This window comes from Mchenga conophoros, linkage group LG6, assembly GCF_057382185.1.
Source record: "Mchenga conophoros isolate Kocher_MC1m ecotype Shallow Benthic linkage group LG6, M_conophoros_male_GT1.1, whole genome shotgun sequence".
Taxonomy (NCBI): Eukaryota; Metazoa; Chordata; class Actinopteri; order Cichliformes; family Cichlidae; genus Mchenga; species Mchenga conophoros.
In genome coordinates, this window is record NC_140531.1 from 7434366 (window position 1) to 7454799 (window position 20434).

The following is a 20434-nucleotide window of genomic DNA, read 5'->3' on the forward strand; positions in this document are numbered from 1 at the left end:
AGTTACTTACCAGCAATACAACACATAAATACACATTTAACAGCAATACAAGACATAAATACACACATAAACATTACAAGACATAAATACACACATAAACATTATAAGACATAAAAACAAGTCAAAGATATTTGCAACAAACAGACCTTAGTGCAAGAAAGTTACTTACCAGCAATACAACACATAAATACACATTTAACAGCAATACAAGACATAAATACACACATAAACATTATAAGACATAAAAACAAGTCAAAGATATTTGCAATAAACAGACCTCAGTGCAAGAAAGTTACTTACCAGCAATACAACACATAAATACACACATAAACATTACAAGACATAAAAACAAGTCAAAGATATTTGCGACAAACAGACCTCAGTGTGACGCATGGTCAGGCTCCCTCTGCTGCACTTATGGACGCACAGGGTACCCCTCTCGCGTCGGGAATTGACGTGAAGGGTCCTCCGATTGAAGAGATTGCCGCGGAAGTGCCTTTTGTCGGTATATTTAGACATTTTCCAAATCACATTGTAGTGACGTATACAGAACACAATAAATTATATAATGTAAACAACTACCTGAAAAACAGGTAGAACGATACTTTTGTATGGTTTATTGCATTTACGGAGGGAGTGATGTATGCTGGGTAATGGCACAGCTAGCTACTGGGTGACTTTATTCACCCGCTTAGGCTGTTATCAGTCCATACAATGGGCGTTATTAGCACAAATCAATCCCATAGATATGGGCCATCTCCTGCTAGATTGTTCAGAAGGTTGTTCTCATCCATCCAGATGGAGGATCACTAACAGGAGCGTGGGAAGACTCCAGAATCCACTCTGGCTGCAAATCGGTGGATATACAGTGTTTACAGGTAAGACCATTTAAACGGACAGCATTTATAGAATGACTATTAAAAGTCAGCGAGTGTCAGTAATGTTAATGTGGTTATGTTAGTAATACACAGAGTGCTAATATAACAGCTTTAAGATGCATTTGTAGATATCATTACGTGTTTTACCGTCTTTATGGTGCTAGCTTAAAGTTACGGTGTAAACGTTAGCTTATATTGGAGTAAAGCTGTTACTGGTTAAACGATGTTAGCACAGAAATATTAGCTTCTGTCATGACTGATGAAGTTACTAGTTAATAAAGTTTCCAGTAAAGTGATTAATCGCAGCCACAGATTGACAGCAAATATCTCGATTAGCTTCAGTGCATCTGTAATAAATATGTGCAAGTTTCAGTGCTTCGTTTAAACTGTATGATACTTATACTGACCCAGGGTCAGTGTAAAATACAATCCTAGCTGTGTGAACAAAGCCTGGCTCCTTTAATCCTGCATGACAAACCTCAGGATGCAGGCTATTATTACTCTTTCCTGCTGGCACACCTGTCACACCTGAGAGTCAGCTAGAAACTTAGTGACGTGGACATCATGCAAAGACTGCCAGACTCTGTATTACTGCAAATGATCAGTGACTCGGGTTATCACTAAACTTTAAACAGTACCTCTGTGTCTCTGTGTGCTGAACATTTAGGATTGAGTCAGGCTGCATTGACTGTGGGACTTTAATGTGTTAAAAGCAGGTTGAAGACGGCTCAGAAACATTTGAAGATTAAAATTTAGCATTATGGCTGCTGGTGGTTTGTAAAGCCTCTACTCAGCTGTATTTTTGTTACTAATTTATGTTTGTTGTTGTTTAACACAGATTTCAGAAGAGCAAATATGCTTAATGGTTTAACTAGATTTCATTTGTCAGTGTGGGACTGCTGAGTCACCGGAAGAACTCATTTGATTCATTCTCCACATGATGTTCATTTACAGAAATGTTTCACAGGAACTGATTTCTCCCAAAGGGTGAACTAGTGTGTTTCCATAGATTACCTCTGTATGAATGTACTTCTTAAATGAAGGCAAGTGTTTGTCCTTTTTTGTTCCTCAGGTACAGTACGTGATATCAAGGGCAGGCGGTCAACACTGGGGGTAGACAAGAAGCAGACGTACTTCCAAGAGGGAGCTGCAGTGAGGACACAGCCAGGTCACTGAGGTCAGAGATCAGAATCTGAAACAGCTCAGGTTTATATTTTAGAGGTTATAAAAAATCAAAATGTATTATTTAAAGAAACCTTTAAATAATAGTCATAATTATGATTATTACAAGAAATATCAAACATTTAAGTGGATTTTCTGTTACACATATTGTGTTAGCCCTGCGATAAACTGGCAGCCTGTCTTTGTCCTGTATCAGCTGGGATAGGCTTCATCCTCCCGCAACCCTGAATTGGATACATTGTATTCCAATTATGTAATCTGATCATTTACAAACTCAAGGTATCTAATCAAAATGTAAGTAATAATTATAAAATGGGAAAGCAGAAATAAGTGTGACATAAATGTAAATGTGTGAGCTGACATAGAGGACAGCTACATGTAGTCTGAAAAACCTTTGTTGTCAAGTTTGCAGGTATATCAGCACGAGACATTCTTACATAGAAGAGACATTAAAGTCTCTAACTCAGCGAAGCATTATTGGTCCCGTCTGTTTGGATAAATATAGTAAGTTGATGTATGTCCATTTATTGACACATTTCCTTAAGTGCTTATCCAGCTCAGGATCACAGTGGAGTTGCAGCTGGATATGTTCAGTAAATAAACCTTCCAAAAGTTAACAATAAACCTGCATCCATGTACGTTGTTGTCCACAGGATGAGAAAATCAAACTGGAAGACTGTGGAACATGTTAATAAATGTTTGTGTGTTTATGCCTGTGTCTTTCACAGGAGGCGCTGGAAGGTTTCCCTAATAGTTCCTGGTGAATCAAAGCAGAACCATAAAGGTTGCTGGATTGCATGATGGCCTTACCCCTGAGCAGTCATCCTGTTAAAGGAGGAACCAGTTAGAAGCTGTTTTCAAAGTAGCTGAGCAGATTTCATCTCAAGTAAGCAATTAACTGTTTGTTCGTTTGTTCTGCCACTTAAAGAGCATTTAAGGACGTCTTTTGAGTGTCCAGTTGAATTCATTCTACTGGCTCTCATGGTCATTTGTTATTATAGACATATTTTTCATCTTCATCCAGCTATTTAGTAAATTCTATCTATTTAGTAATATCCGTCAGCTATAAAATGTAATATAAATATAAAAAATATCTAAATATCTCCTGCACTTTATATTTTAATGATGTAAGTCTGTTATCATGTTACATTAGCATTCCTCACATATCAATGAGATGCTGTACAGTACAATCCTACTGACACAGCAGAGGGATAACGACGGCTATTCAACATCGTTACACGACACATTCGAGCTGCATGACGCAGACAAAGTGACTAAATCATCTTTTTGTGGTTTGTTGTCTTCAAACCAGCAGACAAAGCCGATGGCAGAAGATGTGAGAGAAGAACTTCAGGCCGTGGACTGAAAAGGTATTTTTTTCTTGTTATCAAAAGACATTTGGAGTGACGGCTTCTACAACTGGTTGTGCTAAAGTAAAGCTTACAGTCTAAGAAATCACAGTGTTGATGTTCAGCACAAAGAGAAAAGCTCACTTGTTTGAATTTATTTACAATCATAGTTTTATAAATTCTGACTGTAAACAGCTTTTACAGCTTTGATATTGTTTGACACTCGATATCAGGTTTAATTTAAAGGTTTCTGTGTCCCAATGAGCCATTTACACTGATCAGTGTCAGTTTAACTGTAACACATCCATTATTTAGATCCAGCAGAGAAATAACTGAATGTAAAAAATGGCAGCCCTCAGGCAGGTTTATAGAGATATATGCATGCATTATGAAATTTATGCATCCCAGATAATTGTTATTCATCTAGTCATGGCAGACCCACCTCTTCCTCCCAAGTTAACTGCAACCCAAAAGAACTAGTGGGGCTATTTACACACTCACAACCAGTGTGGGGTAAAAAGAGCCACCAAAAAGCTGTCAGCCACAGATGTGCTATAAGAGTTAGAAACTCTACTTATGGAGAAACTTTCTAAGTCTAACAGAGGACAGGTACTCCTGCCCAAATAACATGATATAACCCCACATACAGCCCAGCCATAAAGTGAACCAAGTCATTTAGTTAAAGACAGCATGGGACCAAATGCATGTAACCAGCCTGCATCAACCTGACATTTCTTCCTCCTGAATTAAATGAATGAATGGATGAAAGTTAAATGACTACAAACCTAAAGCCACTAGTTCCCACACTGGAGCTCCCTGACACTGTGTGTTAACCGTATTTAGCTTGTATCAACAGTTGTAACAGGCCAAGCCACCTGAGACACTGCATTGAATTTGTTCCTGTCTTAATGATTTCAGCTGACTGGTTTCAGCTCAGATGTTCCGCTTTTTCATTTCAGTAGATCAAAGCAGCTCGTGCTCCTTCTGCTTCCAATTTAGAAGAAGAAGAAGGCGAAGGCTTCAGCAAAGTGGCGTTCATGGTCTCAGTGAACAGTCACGGTCACACACTGCATGTGGTTTTAAAAGCAACATGTCTGTTCACCACAACAATGGAGATGTGTAATATTAGTGCAGCTACGGTTTGTTTTTGAACAGCAGTTCTGTTTTCTACTTTCTACTAGACCAAAAAAGTGTTGTTTTCAGATTCTTTCTTTTAAATCTATAGAGCACCTGCTCATTTTTTTATCACAATTAGTTTCACATAAATGTTAGTGTTTCCTTTATGATCTTTTAATGCTTACACTACACTGTACATGTCTACATTAGAGACATTTCTGTTACCTGTTTCTGTTGACTCAGAGTTGTGAAATGTTCTTTTATTTGATGCACAATATGAAGTTCATAATTTTCTTACTAATAAAATTCTAATGACAAACATGAACAGCTGTGCTTATTTCTGAGACATGAGTTTTTGAATGTGTTCATATTTAGACAGTGTGCATCTGTCTGCTGAAACTGTAATGGTGAACCTGAGGTGATGGTCAACAGAAGGCAAATATATATCAATATAAAACAATATTGAAGTAATGTCTTTACCCTCTGCAGCGTGTGGACGCAATCACCTTATTCACTGTAGTAAACATGCACCGCTAGCTAACGTGACTGACTGTCTCCATGGTTACATCGTATATTATTAGCTATGTAAACAGCTTCCAAAGATGCCGCCATAGCTCTCTGCAGCTGTAACACTTAAACACTTTGCAAATCCTTTCACGTTTTTGATAGTTATGAAGACAGAATATGTTTTTAAGGTCATGCTAGGCGGTTGCTATGGTGGTTGCTGTGGACTTGGGTGGACCGCGTCCGATTCCTGTTATTAGCTGTCCGCCGTAGGAAGGCTGCGTTCCATTTACAAGTAGTGACAGTCTGCCGTAACTCGAACTCAAACCCCGCTTTCTTTAATTAAAGGCCTTTTATAGCCGTTCATGACACGCACACACACACATAAAGCACTTTGCCTCACCATGAGAATGCAAGTTTACCTAACCTAACCTTAAAGTATCTGATATAGGATAGAAAAATGAAGCAACCAGAGATTTAATGATGAATTCTCTGGGTTCTGTAGTTCACGTTTTACAGTCCTGAATGACTCTTTGCATATGATTTATTGAAGAGGACTTTAGAATGCACTTTACATTTAGACTGTTGCTGTTTCATTTTTTACATTGTTGCAGTGTTATGTCATGAATAAGGTTCACCTGCTGGGGGTTTGATGGATCAGCTGGACAATACAGTCAAAGACAGACTTCATTCATCATATGCAAGAATCCTAGTTGGATTTTTGTTGTCACTCGTGTTTTTGAACCAAATATTGAAAACAATTCTGACAGACTGGATACCTGGTCAGGGTGTACATTACCTTGTACTCAAGCATCCCAGGACAGAGCCCTGCCCCACCATGAGCCTGGGTGGATACGTGGTTATAATATAAAAGGACCGATACTGAATATGAATATTTCATGAAAATTGAATTATAATACAAATTAGTAATAAGGGTTTCTCTGCACCCTTATCTACCCCATACTCAAAGAGCTGCGGGCAGAGAGGGTGACAGGAGAGGATGGCACTGAAGAGAAGATGCTCGGTTTCTGGAGTCTCCTGGTCCTGTCAGTAGGATGCATCTGCTGTGTCTTCTCGTGGATGCTCACCTACCTTGACTCGTTCCAGCCTGGTATGGATTTCCCAACACTGCGGACAGTGGCCCACGTCAGAGACGTTTAATATTGATTACATGTGTCTGAATTGCTAACCCTAACCCTAGCTCAACAGACCACAATGCCCTGGACTGTCAGTATTATTACATGCTGTGAACATAAGTACCTTTGATCACAGTTTAAAAGAGAAGGAATATTGAAAAAAAGATCAACATTGTGATATTATTTCTTCCAAACTGACCAGAAACATGCTTGTCATACTCTCACAGCAAAGGATCAGACTCACTGTGCATGACAGCTCGGGCCAATGATGTCTGTTAGATTGTCAGTTGTTTAGTGCTTCTGTACAGTTAGGGTCACCGTCTCTATTTCAGAATAATTAATATGCGGAAAACACAAAGTTGATTGTCTTCCAATATTCTAGCATAATTAAAAAACTTTGACTTTGTAAGTACATATTATTAGTCCTAATGCCAGCATGATTCTTCATAACTCCTGCTTTGAAATACTGAACTTTAAAATTGACCTGATGAAAGATAATTCACAGTGGCACTCTGTCAGGATCATTCTGACTGTAAGATCACTGTATTAATCTGAATCCTTCTGAAATGTGCTGTGAATGAATGCTGATGCAACTCACTGTGGGAAAGCTGTTAATAAAATGAATCTGTGACACATGCAACACGTTCACAGAGGAAGAGGACACAAAGGGAGGACACGCAGAGGCTGTGTTGAAGTCAGAAATCCAAATCTTTATTAAAAAACAGGCGGCGGTAACAAACAGGAAGACAAGCAGTCCATCAAACAGTCTACAGGGTCAAACATTCAGAGAATTCAAACAGCAGTAAAAAATAACCGGACACTGAAAAACTTAAAGCAATGTGTGACGCAATAAAAGGAAGCAGCGCAGTATATTCACTGAATTATCATCAATTACAAAAGAGAAAAACAACGATTTCTAAGGATTATTTTCTTAAATGCAGTTAGAGTGTGGCTGGTAAAGATGGAAATACACAACAGATCATATTTTTTCTTTCTTATGATTTGCTTTGAGAACGAGCTGGCTATTCACAGTGAAAATCTTGTCCAACAGGTACAGCTGGGTCTTCCAGCATTTGGGTTGTACGTGAAGGAGAGGATCTTTCACTTTATAATCTTTTCACTGTGTCTGGAAACACAAAGTTCTTCTGCAAGGAAAAATGTGAGCGAGCAGAAAACATCCTCATTAAAACAGATGAAACCACAGCTCAGAGCGGCAGATACAGCATTAAATACAAAGATGCAGCTTCAGGAAGAGGAAGCCTGACTTTTACCATCACAAATATGAGAAAGTCTGACTCAGGAATGTACCGGTTTGGTTTGGGTAAATCTTCAGCTCCAGATTCATACTCAGACTTTGAGGTCAGAGTTTCAAATGGTGAGTTTCTACTAAAAGTTACTAAAGTCAAAATTGGGAAACCAATCACCTACTCTCATACCTCCATAAACTCTCAGGCCAAATACAGTCCTATTTAAACTCAGTCACTTTATGTATTTATTATATAATTCATGGATGTTCATCTATTTAACAGAAATTGCTAAAAACTCTAGAGTCTCCCGTGCACAGAGTGAGGGAGAAGAAATCTCATTTCCATGTGCCACTGCTGTCCAGGCACAGAGGAAGTTCCTTTGTAAGAATCCATGTGAGAAAGAAGGAAATATCTTCATTGACACAACTAATGACAAAGTTCAGAATGGCAGGTACAGCATTGAATACACAAAAGGATCTGGGTTTGAACTTCTAGCAACCATCAGACATCTGACCAAGTCTGACACGGGACAGTACAGGTGTGGTTACGGGGACCCTTTATCTCCTGATTCATATGACACTGAAATTATTTTGGTTGTAGATGGTAAGTTTCTTTTCATAATAATAACAATTCTTGATATGTTGATATGTTGTTGTTAAAATCTTGCAAATTAGGGATTAGATTAAAATTCATAGTAAAAGATGCCAGTCTTTCTACAATTCTCTCTGTTTTGTCCTTTTTCTGCCCGTCCTTTCCAGCACTGTAGCAATCAGAATTATTGTTTGAAGACCAGGAAAAATGCCCAACAGATTTATTTTACCAAGTGGACCATCCTGGCTTTTGATATACTGGTAGATGGTCAGGTGGCCAGGAGAGGAAAGAGGTGCAGTGCTTTCCCTGCACCTGTAAATTGTTATTATAATTTTTTAATTATGATTAAAATAATCCCACTATTGTCCTCTCTCACCTATTCACAGACATTTGGGACATTATTGGACACAATATTCATTGTAATTGGGTCTTTTTCAGTTACGTTGTTAAATATATATGCCCCCCTGGAAGCGATATTTATTTCTTTAAGAAAATTATAGACATGATGGTTACAGAGACAGTAGGTTTTCTAATTGGTGGAGGAGATTTAAATATACATCTATAACCAAAGCTAGATATTTCCAATAGAAAAGCACAGAATACCAAAACATTAATTAAGAATATAAATACATTGATGAAGGAGGTGGGACTAATTGATATATGGAGAAACTTGCATTATACCTATTTTTCCTCACCGCACTTGTTATACACAAGAATAAATTATTTTATTACCTTTGGGGAAAATAAAGATAGAATAAACACTTGTGAAATTGGAGCAATAGACTTAAGCGACCATGCACCAGTATACCTGTCCATTGATTTAAACCTGCAACCAAAACTCAATAATTGGAAATTAAATTCAAGCTTACTGAATGATCCACACTTCAAAGAACAAATTAAGAAAGAGATTCACTTCTATATGGAAACGAATGATAATGGTGAGGTGTCTCCTCCTATTCTGTGGGATACTTTAAAAGCTGTCCTGAGAGGGAAAATTATAGCAATATAAGCAATTATAAAAAAAAAGATGAGAAATAAAAAATTAGAAGAGCTGCAAAATAAGTTAGAAGAATTAGAGAAAAGGCATAAAAGAAAAACAACACAGGATATATTGGAGGAAATCATCAAAACAAGAAATGAAATAAATGATTTGACTACATATGAAATTAAATTTTTTTTTATGTTTCTTAAACAAAGGTATTACGAGGGAGGATCTAAAGCAATGAATGTTTTAGCCTGGAAACTAAAAAAGTAAATAGCAGATAATACAGTTCACAAAATTAAACATCCAGTGACAAAATTAATAAAAAATAAACTAGGAGAAGTTCAGAGTGCATTTGAAACATTTTATAAGACTCTTTATGCTAATAAGACAGAGAGTAGTATAGTTGAAATGAACAGTTTTTTAGACTCTCTCGATTTACCAGTACTGAATGAAGAACAGAATAAAACTTCGATTGAAGATATAACAGAAAAGGAACTAAGAAGAGCAATAAGGAGCTAAAAGAAGAATTAATACCAGTGATGCTTCTCACAATGAATTGGGTCTTAAAGAAGGCTCAAGTACCTTTTAGCTGGAAAGAAGCAATTATCTCTGCTATCCCAAAAGAAAACAAGATAAATTAGAATGTGTGTCATATAGACCAATATCTGTTCTTAATACAGATCATAAGCTGTTTATATCTATCATGGCTAGACGATTACAAAAGTTCTTACCTAGTCTAATTCATAATGATCAAACAGGTTTTATTCGAGAGCGCCAAATACAAGATAATGTACGGCGGACACTACAAATTATTAACCATATTCGACAGAATAAAGTAGAAGCAATGGTAATCAGTATCGATTCAGCATTCGATTCAGTTAATTGGAACTTTCTTTATGGAGTCTTGCATAGATTTGGCTTGCATGAAATAATAATTAAGACAATACAGGCACTTTATGATAACCCTACGGCAAGGATTAAAATTAATGGCTACCTATCAAATAGTATTAAGCTGCAAAGAGGAACAAGGCAGGGCTGTGCGTGCTCACCATTATTATTCACGTTATATCTGGAACCATTGGCTCACTATATATGGCAAAACAAAGAAGTAGAAGGTATTAATATCCATGAGAAGGAGCATAAATTATGGAGTGCCAGGACTGCCATAATGCATTAATTAAATACACCATTAAATAATTAATTAAATGTGGCAATAATTAATTAAAATTGGAATTAATTAATTAAATAGTTATGACACATGTAATTAATTAATTATTGACACATTTAATTAATTATTTAATGGTGTATTTAATTAATGCATTATGGCAGTCCTGGCACTCCATAATAAATTAGCCTGCTATGCAGATGATATTTTAATATTTTTGGGTCAACCATCAAACTCTCTACCTAAATTAATGCAGTTATTTGAATACTTTGGTCGACTATCAGGATATAAAGTTAATATGAGTAAAATACAATTGCTTAAGTACAACTATATTCCATCAGAAGAAATTAAAAATAAGTACCAATTAGCATTAAAAAACGCAGGCCATTTTTTGATTTTGACGGTGTTAACTACTAGAAGACTAGAGGAAATATTAGTTATATTAATGGAAACAAAAACACACTCCTTACATGCCTTTTGTATTTTTTTTCTGTTTTTCTTCCTTTTCTATTTTTCTTTCTTTTTTTCTTTTTTCTGTTTTTCTTCTTTCATTCCTTTTGTATGGATATTTTAGTTAGAAATAAGACCCCAAGTAATTGGGTCTTTTTCAGTTTAAACCTTTTGCAAACATATATGAGATTCTTGACAGGTTCCAGTCACACTTTAAAGAACAGTATTATGCTGTATTCTGTCTTGTTCTCTATGAAACATGTCTAAATGGAATCTTAGAAATTGAATTCAGATCTATGAAAGTGAATATAAATAAGTCTGCTTTTTGATTTTTCTATAATGGGCTCTGTGTTACAGTGGTGACTTACACTTCTACTCAGGTCTGTGCTTTCAAAGGATCAACAGCAGAAATACACTCCAAATTCAGATACCTATCGACTATAAATGACATAAAGACAAGAATCCAGAAAATGTTCTGGTTTACTACAGTCAAAGATAAATGAGCCTGTGGACCTGAAAACAGATCCAGAGTATTCAGGTCGAGTTCAGTATCAGTGTGAAAACAATGACTGCACTCTAAGAATCTCAGACCTGAGAGAGAGCGACTCAGCTGAGTACAAGTTCATGCTCATAACAAACGATCCAGGAGGGAAATATACTGGATCACCTGGAGTCACTTTGACTGTTACAGGTAAAAAATATTTGACTGGAATTCACGTTAAACATTTCCATGTGTATTTGTGCAGATGTTGAGATATTTCTGATATAATGTCATTGTTTTTTTTACTCCCAGATCCACAGCTCCAGGTACATGTGAGGAGATCAACAGTAAACTCTTATTCTAACTGGACAGAGCTGACATGTCACAACAACTGTCAGCTACCCGATCAATCTTCCTACATCTGGTACAGGAATGGACACAAACTTTCATCAGACGAACAATATTTACAGCTGAACACATTTGATTCTGCAGACCGTTTTTACTGCGCTGTGTAAGGATATGAGATATTCCCTTCTCCAACAGTGTGTGAGTTCACTACTTTTTGTTTCATTAAGAGAATTATATTTAATTTTTCTTTATTTACGTGAATGTGTCTGTATGTTAGTTTTAGTCAGAGGCCTTTCTTTTGGGAGGTTTACAATGTTTTCTTTTTAGAATATAAATTTCTAAAATTTGGTTTTGTTGTCATTCTTATGTTTCCTCCTCCAGATGCTCCAAAGCTTCCCTCTGTGTCAGTGAGTCCCTCTGCTGAGATAGTGGAGGGCAGTTCAGTCACTCTGACCTGTAGCAGTGATGCTAACCCAGCAGCTAACTACACCTGGTACAAGGAGGATGTCATCAACCCTCTCAGTTACCAAAACCAACATGTTTTCAGCTCCATCCTGCCCTCTGACTCTGGAAAGTATTACTGTACAGCTGATAATGACCTGGGAGAAAAGAGATCTGAAAGCAGGACTATTGATGTGAAATGTGAGTAAAATACATTTATAAGCTTTAAATTCTTTGTTCTCAGTTGAACAGTTAACATCAACTTTAGAGATAAGACTTAATTCATCATCATGAAGAGTGAAAACAGATTTACTGCACAATCATGTCTGTTTATTACAATATAAGGAAGTTTGACAAGGAAATAAGTAAGGTTTCTGAATGTTACCTTTTATAATTTTTGTAGTGTTGTGAGAAACCTGCAAAGACTTGAGTATATTTATAACCAACCATGTTGTCATTGTCCTTATTTCTCCTCCAGATGCTCCAAAGCTTCCCTCTGTGTCAGTGAGTCCCTCTGCTGAGATAGTGGAGGGCAGTTCAGTCACTCTGACCTGTAGCAGTGATGCTAACCCAGCAGCTAACTACACCTGGTACAAGGAGGATGAAAATTTACCAAAAGCATTTGGACCGAACTTCACCGTCACCAAGTTCAGACCTGAACACAGTGGGCGTTATTACTGTGAAGCACAGAACAAGCTGGGACGTCATAACTCCACCTTACAGCAGACCATTGTGCCAGGTAATCATTTATATTTACATACTGGATACACTCAGAAAGGAGTGCAGTCAAAAAGTCAGGCACAATCTACATTCATGCACTATGGCTAATTATTGGATGGCACTAGAATTTATAATAACAGATCACTGTCAAAATACCTCAGCACAGATAGAACTGTATTACTACCTAAATGTACACATGTGCAAGTATTTATTTTGCCAAGACGTTTCCCCTTCAGTGTTGTATGGACTCATAGTGTTGCTACAGATAATTAAACCAGAGCTGATTTTAAAAACTTTGCTCTTTTGAATCTACACTAATCCATCATCATCTTTAAAAGCATATGTTTGTATGGTGCCTGTCCTGTGAGGGCCAAATATCTCAAAATAATCATTAATGAGTTCAGAAAACCAGGCCTGCAACTTGATTTACAAAGATAATTTAAATATATTAAAAAGAAAATACCAGCTGCACCTGTAACTGTTCAACTTGCCTGTGTGGTTAAACAGAATATGGCAGGAGTCCCACTGTCTGCTGTCAAGGCTTTCCTTATTCATGTGCTAAAGAGTCCTAAGAATCAACATTGTAACTTATCTATCACGATGACAAGAACCATGTTTATTGCTAATGCTAGTCCTGTTTCCATGCAAAAAGCAGATTGTAACTGATCTCAGAATACTGAAAGCAGAGCCAGTGACATTTTAACCTCCTGTTAAAAACCAGGGATTTATCCATAATGCCCATGTGCACCCAGCCAGATAAAGCTGCAGGCGACTCAGCTTGAAGTGATTTTTAATCGAATGCAGACGAGGCTATGAAATTAAGATGTGCTACAGTTTTCAGTGGAATAAGGGGGCGCGCCCAGTTAACCCTGTTTTCAGAGACAATAGCCAACTGCTGCCACTGTAAAGAATGAATGTTTATTGTAGGCTTTTTACTTTACAGTATAAAGTGCATTTAGACAACTGAAATGAGACCTCTAAAAGTTGATTCTGTTCATCTGGACGTAGCGTTTTGTGGGAGAAATGTTTCGTCACTCATCCAGGTGACTTCTTCAGTCTCAGCTGACTGCAGGTTTCCCCAACCTTATAAACAGTACATTTGCATAATGACTGAAACCAGCCCACTGAAGGAACAATGGGCTGGGAGGTCAGTTCCTTAATCATAATTATGCAAATTCTCATGACCATTCATCAGCAACCACTGACCAAAATCAGCTTTTAGATGTCCCCCATTACTGATGTAAATCTCACAGTCTAAGAAAGCTAACCTGCCACTTTTCATATCCTCCCTGGTGAATTTGATGTGTCGGTCCACCGAGTTAATGTGATCCGTGAAATGTGGTACGTCCTGAGATTTGATTTTCACCCAGGTGTCATCCACATATCTGAACCAATGGCTTGGTGGTGTTCCAGGGTAGGATAGCAAAGCCCTCTTTTCCATTTCTTCCATGTACAAATTGACCACGATGGGTGAAACTGGTGAGCCCATGGTACACCCATGTTTCTGCCTGTAGAACTGACCCTTGAAGACACACATGAAAACACAGTTCCAAAAGCAAACACCCTTGGTCGATGCTGAGAGGGGTCCTGTTGCTGAGGTTGGTGTCATCCTGTAATCTCTTACAGACTACCTCCAACGCTTCCGGGACTGGGATGCAAGTGAAGATGTAACGTCGTAAGAGACCATGGTTTCATCTGCCTCCATAATGACATCTCTCACCTTCTCAACACAATCCAGGGTGTTCTGGATGTGGTGTACAGAGCTGCAAATCTTAATTTACATACGGGAACTGACCTCCCAGCCCATTGTTCCTTCAGTGGGCTGGTTTCAGTCATTATGCAAATGTACTGTTTATAAGATTGGGGAAACCTGCAGTCAGCTGAGACTGAAGAAGTCACCTGGATGAGTGACGAAACATTTCTCCCACAAAACGCTACGTCCAGATTAACAGAATCAACTTTTGGAGATTTACTTTCCTGGGTGATTAAGAATGCATCAAGACGAAACTGACATGAGAGAAACTTTATGATAAAACACTGTTTGAGATTAACAGAGTGAGGTCACGTTACTCTGGTGTGTTTAAGTAGATTTCTATTTTTATTTTTCACTGGAGAAGAACTTGGCTTCTGTAGCCTAAAACTCCAACACTGTTCAGGCCATACACAGGTCGAACGTTATGGAATACTCAATTAACTATTAGTGCTTTACTTTGATCTTGATCAGGAGCAAAGAAAATAAAAGCTGCTGGAGTAACTGCTGCTGTTCTCCTGTCCGTCACATCCCTCCCTGTCTTCCTTTGGATTCGGTGAGCAGATCTGTCGCATTAAACTTTTACTTTTCAGTCATTGTGTTGTTCTTTTGTTCATTATCATTTCACTCCTCAGAAAAAAGAGGAATTCCAAGGAATCATCCAAGACTGAAGGCAGAGCAGACAACAAAGAACAGGTGAAACCAGAAATATAATTGCAGTAAAAAAAATCATCATTCACCATTCTAATCTAAGATCATTTTTTTCTATGCAGTGTCTCTCTGATCAGGAGGAGCCACAGGAACAGGATGATCTTCAGTATGCCAGCATCCACTTCTCTAAAAACCAGGCAGATCCTCTCTACAGCAACACCAGTTCAGCCCCACAGACACCTGGAGGAACAGAAAGTTACACTTAAAAACTGAAAACTATTTGAATGAAAGAGTCCAGGCAACTAATCAGTCTTCCTAGATTGTATCACATCATCTCAACGAGAATAAATGTCTTTAAGTTGTTGAACTTCATGCAGATCGTACATGATTTAATTACGCTCACCGCAGAAACATAAAATAATTTTTTTAATTACAAGTTTGACTCTTGTTAATATAAAAACCACCTACTTTCACTTTTTTGAGTTTACTGTGTTACACCGCTATTAAATCAAATTAAAAAGTACAGCCCTGTGGTGAGCAGCTCCTCACATAATACGATGAGCCTCGCTAGAAGATTCAAATGAATATCTGGGAAATGCATTGCCTGCTTTAGCGTTCTTCTTTTGTTTTTAAGCTTGTTTTTTTTCACCATCATAATATAATTTCATGCTACATACTCAGAATCAACTAATTTGTGTCTATGAACCAAAAGCCATTGATGAAGAGGATCCATCCAGACTGCACCCTGCAGTCAACAAGATGTGGTCAACAAAGCCATAATTCCCATTAGCAGAAAGAAGCTGCATCATGGGAGGTTTGGTCTGTTCACTCAGTGAGCATCACAATTTAGCCAGCATGGTGGCTACTGGAGCTAGTTTCATTTTCACAAACCAAAATAATCTTTTGCTGCTCTTTTTCTTTCCTCATCACTTGTAGAAAAATACACGTATGTGATCAAACATGATTATCATAGTCTGTTTTCTGATGTTTGATATCCTGATGTATTATTATCATAATCACATTTATTTCAAACTGCACAAAGAAATTGACTTTTTAAAACGATTAACTTTTTAAACAAATCATTAAATAACACCTGATTTTTCAATAGCACTTCATTACTCTGATGTCTCACAGTGATATATATGGTTTATAAAACATTATTCTGCTACACCTCAACTTCTATGTGACTTTAATTTTCCGTGGTACTTTTTTTGCATCAATAAAATTGTATAATATCAGCTTATGTCATGTTAATGCTGACTGGCTATTTGATATAACAGATCCAAACAGAGCACACTGTCTGGATCTAGGTAAAATGGTGAAATGTGTTTGTTTTGAAAGAAAATTACAAAAATAACATTAAATTCCTTACAAAAAAATATAAATTATAGTGATTAACAGAAATATTCACAACAAATTCTCTGTAAAAACTCCCTTATGTATTGTCACAAACTGGGTCAAAGGGCAAAGAGAGAGTTCATAGGTACATCTTTAACTGAACTCTTTGTGTCATGATAGTCCCATACAGTAGAAGACAAATTAGTAAAATCATTTAGCTACATTTATTTCTAAATTTACTGCTATATTTTGTGTTCTGTGCAAATGAACGCTGTCAAAACCACCAACACAAAGCACCAAAAAATGCCTTGAAACATAAACAACATACATTATTAAAGTGACAGAACTTCAGGTTACAAAAAGACACAATCACTAATTCGTGAGATACACGAGTCTCACAATAAATCCACACATGTTGGGATTTATCATAAAGACAACACTAAATGCATTTGTACAGCTAGCTTTCTTCATAGACAAAAATAGACACGTGTTTGGATAAGAAAAAATAACTTCACCAAACATGGTGGAGGAATTATTATGGTATGTGTGGCTGCCAGTGTTGATGATGTGACTGTGGACATAAGCAGCAGACTGAATTCTGAGTACAGGTATACACTCTCTTCTCAGATTCAGCCAAATGCTGCAAAACCAATTGGATGGTCCTTCAGATTGCAAATAGATAATGAACCAAAGCATATTACAAAACCAACAGGAGAGTTTCTCAGTATTCATCAATGGCAAAGTCACCAGCTGATCTTAACACCTAGGTGCATCCTTTTCAGTTACAGAAGACAAAACTGAAGTCAGAGAGACCCACAAAGAAACAGCTACTAAAGGTGGCTGCAAGAAAGACCAGGCAAAGTGTCTCAAGAGAGGAAACTCTTAAAGTGTTCCTGATTTTTTTTCTTTCTTTCTTTTGTTTTACTGCCCTCTAGTGATAAAATGTTAGCTTGGAGCTTTGAGTTTCATCTCTCAGTACTCTCTCTCCCTGAGTGAAAAATCCTTTAAAGAATTTGGCCATTCAAAATAAATAAACTTGTTTGTATATTGATAACAAACACCTTAAGGTCTGATTTAATTCCACAGTAAACACAGACCTTGCCCCAAATCCCCCCCTAACCAGGCTAGCCCACAGGTCACATGACCACTACTTAACTAGAAACCATGCTTTTTTTTCTTCCCCTGTCATATATAATGAGTAATACATACAAATCATTTCAGTACATAGGTATGATCCCCAATGTCCTGTTCGGAGAGCAATTACTTTCTAGCTGTCTGATTGGATTTTTGTTTTTAATAAATCAGTCTCATGATTGTGAGCCCCACCTAATGTGTAAACAAATGGAAGGCAGGCAGGGTAGTGAGGTGAGGAGACCAAAGACATTACTGCCAGGCAACCCTACATCTGATATGGCTCCCCAGTACCATTCCAGCCTTCCACTAGCACCTATAGTGGATCCTGTTGTGTCATTTGTAAGTATAATTGTCTTTATGTAGGTGAGTGCTAAGCTAGTGCTATGTAGGGCAGCAGATATCGATTGTTCAGATAAGAAATACTTATGTCTTATTAATGAGCAATAATAAAAAAAGAGAGTCTTTTAAAATGAATTGCTCATTGACTTCCATTTCAGACATTGCAATGTTTTAAATTTTAACTGGATATAATGGTTGTCAAAAACAACAACAACAACAACAACTAAACCCCTTTAGGTAATTTAATACCAACCATATCAATTTTTTTTAAAGAAAACCATTTTTAAAGCAAAAAAATCAAAGATCAAAGTCATTGCAATCTAAACTAAGACATAAAAATGTACATTTATCTTCTTAGACAGCTTTCTGACATTAATGAGGTAGATTAGGCATGTTCTCATTTTTATGAGTTTTTGTGAATGTGTGTGTCTGCAGGTTTAAGTGTACAAGTAAATAAAGGAGTTTGTGCCTATAACCCTTTAAAGGAGTATCTGGTGGCTGCAATGAAGAAAAGCAAGCAAACAAAAAAAATATTAACACAATTTATATAGCACACTATTTTACATTATTTTACTTTCAATCTAAAAAATGTTTGAAATGAGTCTTTTAAAATGAATTGCTCATTGACTTCCATTTCAGACATTGCAATGTTTTAAATTTTAACTGGATATAATGGTTGTCAAAAACAACAACAACAACAACAACTAAACCCCTTTAGGTAATTTAATACCAACCATATCAATTTTTTTTAAAGAAAACCATTTTTAAAGCAAAAAAATCAAAGATCAAAGTCATTGCAATCTAAACTAAGACATAAAAATGTACATTTATCTTCTTAGACAGCTTTCTGACATCAATGAAGTAGATTAGGCATGTTCTCATTTTTATGAGTTTTTGTGAATGTGTGTGTCTGCAGGTTTAAGTGTACAAGTAAATAAAGGAGTTTGTGCCTGTAACCCTTTAAAGGAGTATCTGGTGGCTGCAATGAAGAAAAGCAAGCAAACAAAAAAAATATTAACACAATTTATATAGCACACTATTTTACATTATTTTACTTTCAATCTAAAAAATGTTTGAAATGAATATGGTCTAATACACCCAAAGCCCTCCTTTAAACTCACCACTGTTTGCTGCAGGTACTGCTACAGCACTCCTACTCTGGAGTTTATCACATCAGTGCACTCCTGAACAGCGGACTTATTTTTGAACAGTAATAATAATTTTTTGCACATCAGGTCATCCTGCATACTAAGCCAACATATTGAGGTCATAGTTCTTTTGCACACATCTCTGTTTCACACTTTAATATTGTCTTCGTTTTGTCTTCATTTATTTATTTGTACTATTTGTATTTTATATGTTCTATTTCTATTGTATATATTAATTGGCATCTCTGTGGGCACAGCAAAGAAAGAATTTCATTGCACAAAAAAATCCCTTTTTTTCTTTGAATACATGACAATAAACACTTTGAATCTTGAATCTCTTGAATCGACAGAGCTGCATGTTAAACTAAGATAAGATGAACAAACAACTTCTGTTGAGAATTTTTTATAATCGAATTATTCAAATTACTCCGTGAATTGTTGCAGCCCCATGCATTAAAAGACGTGAGACAGGTGGAGGACGATCCCACTCAGTGGCAGACCGGCTGTCATCCCATCCCATTGACCCAGCACCCAAGGGAGGCCATAGCTTCAAGGAGTACAGCAAAGGGCCACATTTCAGCCTGACAGCTTGATCATCTGGATGGGGAACTCTCCAGATTGTAAGTTACCAGAATACTGGAGATGTCATAGGATCTAGTAAATATTCCAGTAAAAGCTGACGTACTGAAGCAACTTCTTTACTCAAAGAATCTGACATTTAGAAAACCGTTACTCCCTTCTTGCTTCCTCTTCTGTAGTGCTAGCCAGATTTTGCTAGAAAATTTTAAATTGGATCTATTTAAATATTACAGCTTCCCATCCCACAGCCAAATAAAGGAGATGTGGAAATTTTTTTTAGTCTGTTACAGATAAAAGATAAGTTTATTGTATTTTTTGACCGAACAGGTACTCTTATGTGTTCTGTCTTGCAATGTAAGAGACGCAGCAGCAGATTAGAATCAAGTATAGAAAGACTTTATATATTTTCTACATCACCAAATTAATACATGGATATTCCCTGGACAACGTAACACAAAGTTTGCGCTCCATTCACAGGTTTTAGCAAAGTACACATAGCAACCTCCACATATAAAACATATTCCACCAGTAGAGAATCTGTAATGCACATAAAATAAATATAAGAAACTGTCATCAATCGCAGAACAGTAACCAGACTCCTCTATGGCTCTGTGGCTGAAGAGTTCACTATATACAAAACTTACTCATCATCAAGCCAGTCTATATCTGGAAAGAAATGTTTCAATATTCACCTCTCAGACTCACCAACATGGCCACCCACTGATGGCTCCAACCCTGGCGAGCTGCTCCCCCCATCACCCTCTCTCCACATTCTCCAAGTAAGGACTGATTGAAATCTCAACAATCTGTTCACTTTTCAACATACATCAAGATTTATACACCTGAGTCACAAACCCAGAATCCCTGTGATGTCCCCATTTTTACTTTATAATGAATATTAT

The 20434-nt window shown here is 37.0% G+C and overlaps 1 protein-coding gene, 1 long non-coding RNA gene and 1 pseudogene across 3 annotated transcripts; all 3 read left to right on the top strand.

Annotated features, from left to right (window-relative positions):
• Positions 1-226: 226 nt before the first annotated feature.
• On the top strand, positions 227-4806 carry LOC146572002 (uncharacterized). The gene is made up of 5 exons (XR_014892643.1): positions 227-878; positions 1951-2055; positions 2789-2946; positions 3373-3430; positions 4369-4806. It is a non-coding gene; the product is annotated as an uncharacterized LOC146572002 (long non-coding RNA).
• Positions 4807-6046: 1240 nt separating this feature from the next.
• Positions 6047-8178, top strand: LOC146572003 (polymeric immunoglobulin receptor-like). Its single transcript, XM_085278434.1, has 4 exons — positions 6047-6140; positions 7217-7540; positions 7695-8015; positions 8171-8178. The coding sequence occupies exons 1-4, from the start codon at positions 6047-6049 to the stop codon at positions 8176-8178; spliced, it is 747 nt and encodes a 248-aa protein (XP_085134560.1).
• A 2384-nt stretch (positions 8179-10562) lies between these two features.
• On the top strand, positions 10563-15265 carry LOC146572004 (B-cell receptor CD22-like; annotated as a pseudogene). The gene is made up of 7 exons (XR_014892647.1): positions 10563-11301; positions 11431-11630; positions 11814-12074; positions 12352-12612; positions 14818-14899; positions 14979-15039; positions 15117-15265. The product of XR_014892647.1 is annotated as a B-cell receptor CD22-like (transcript).
• Positions 15266-20434: the final 5169 nt, after the last annotated feature.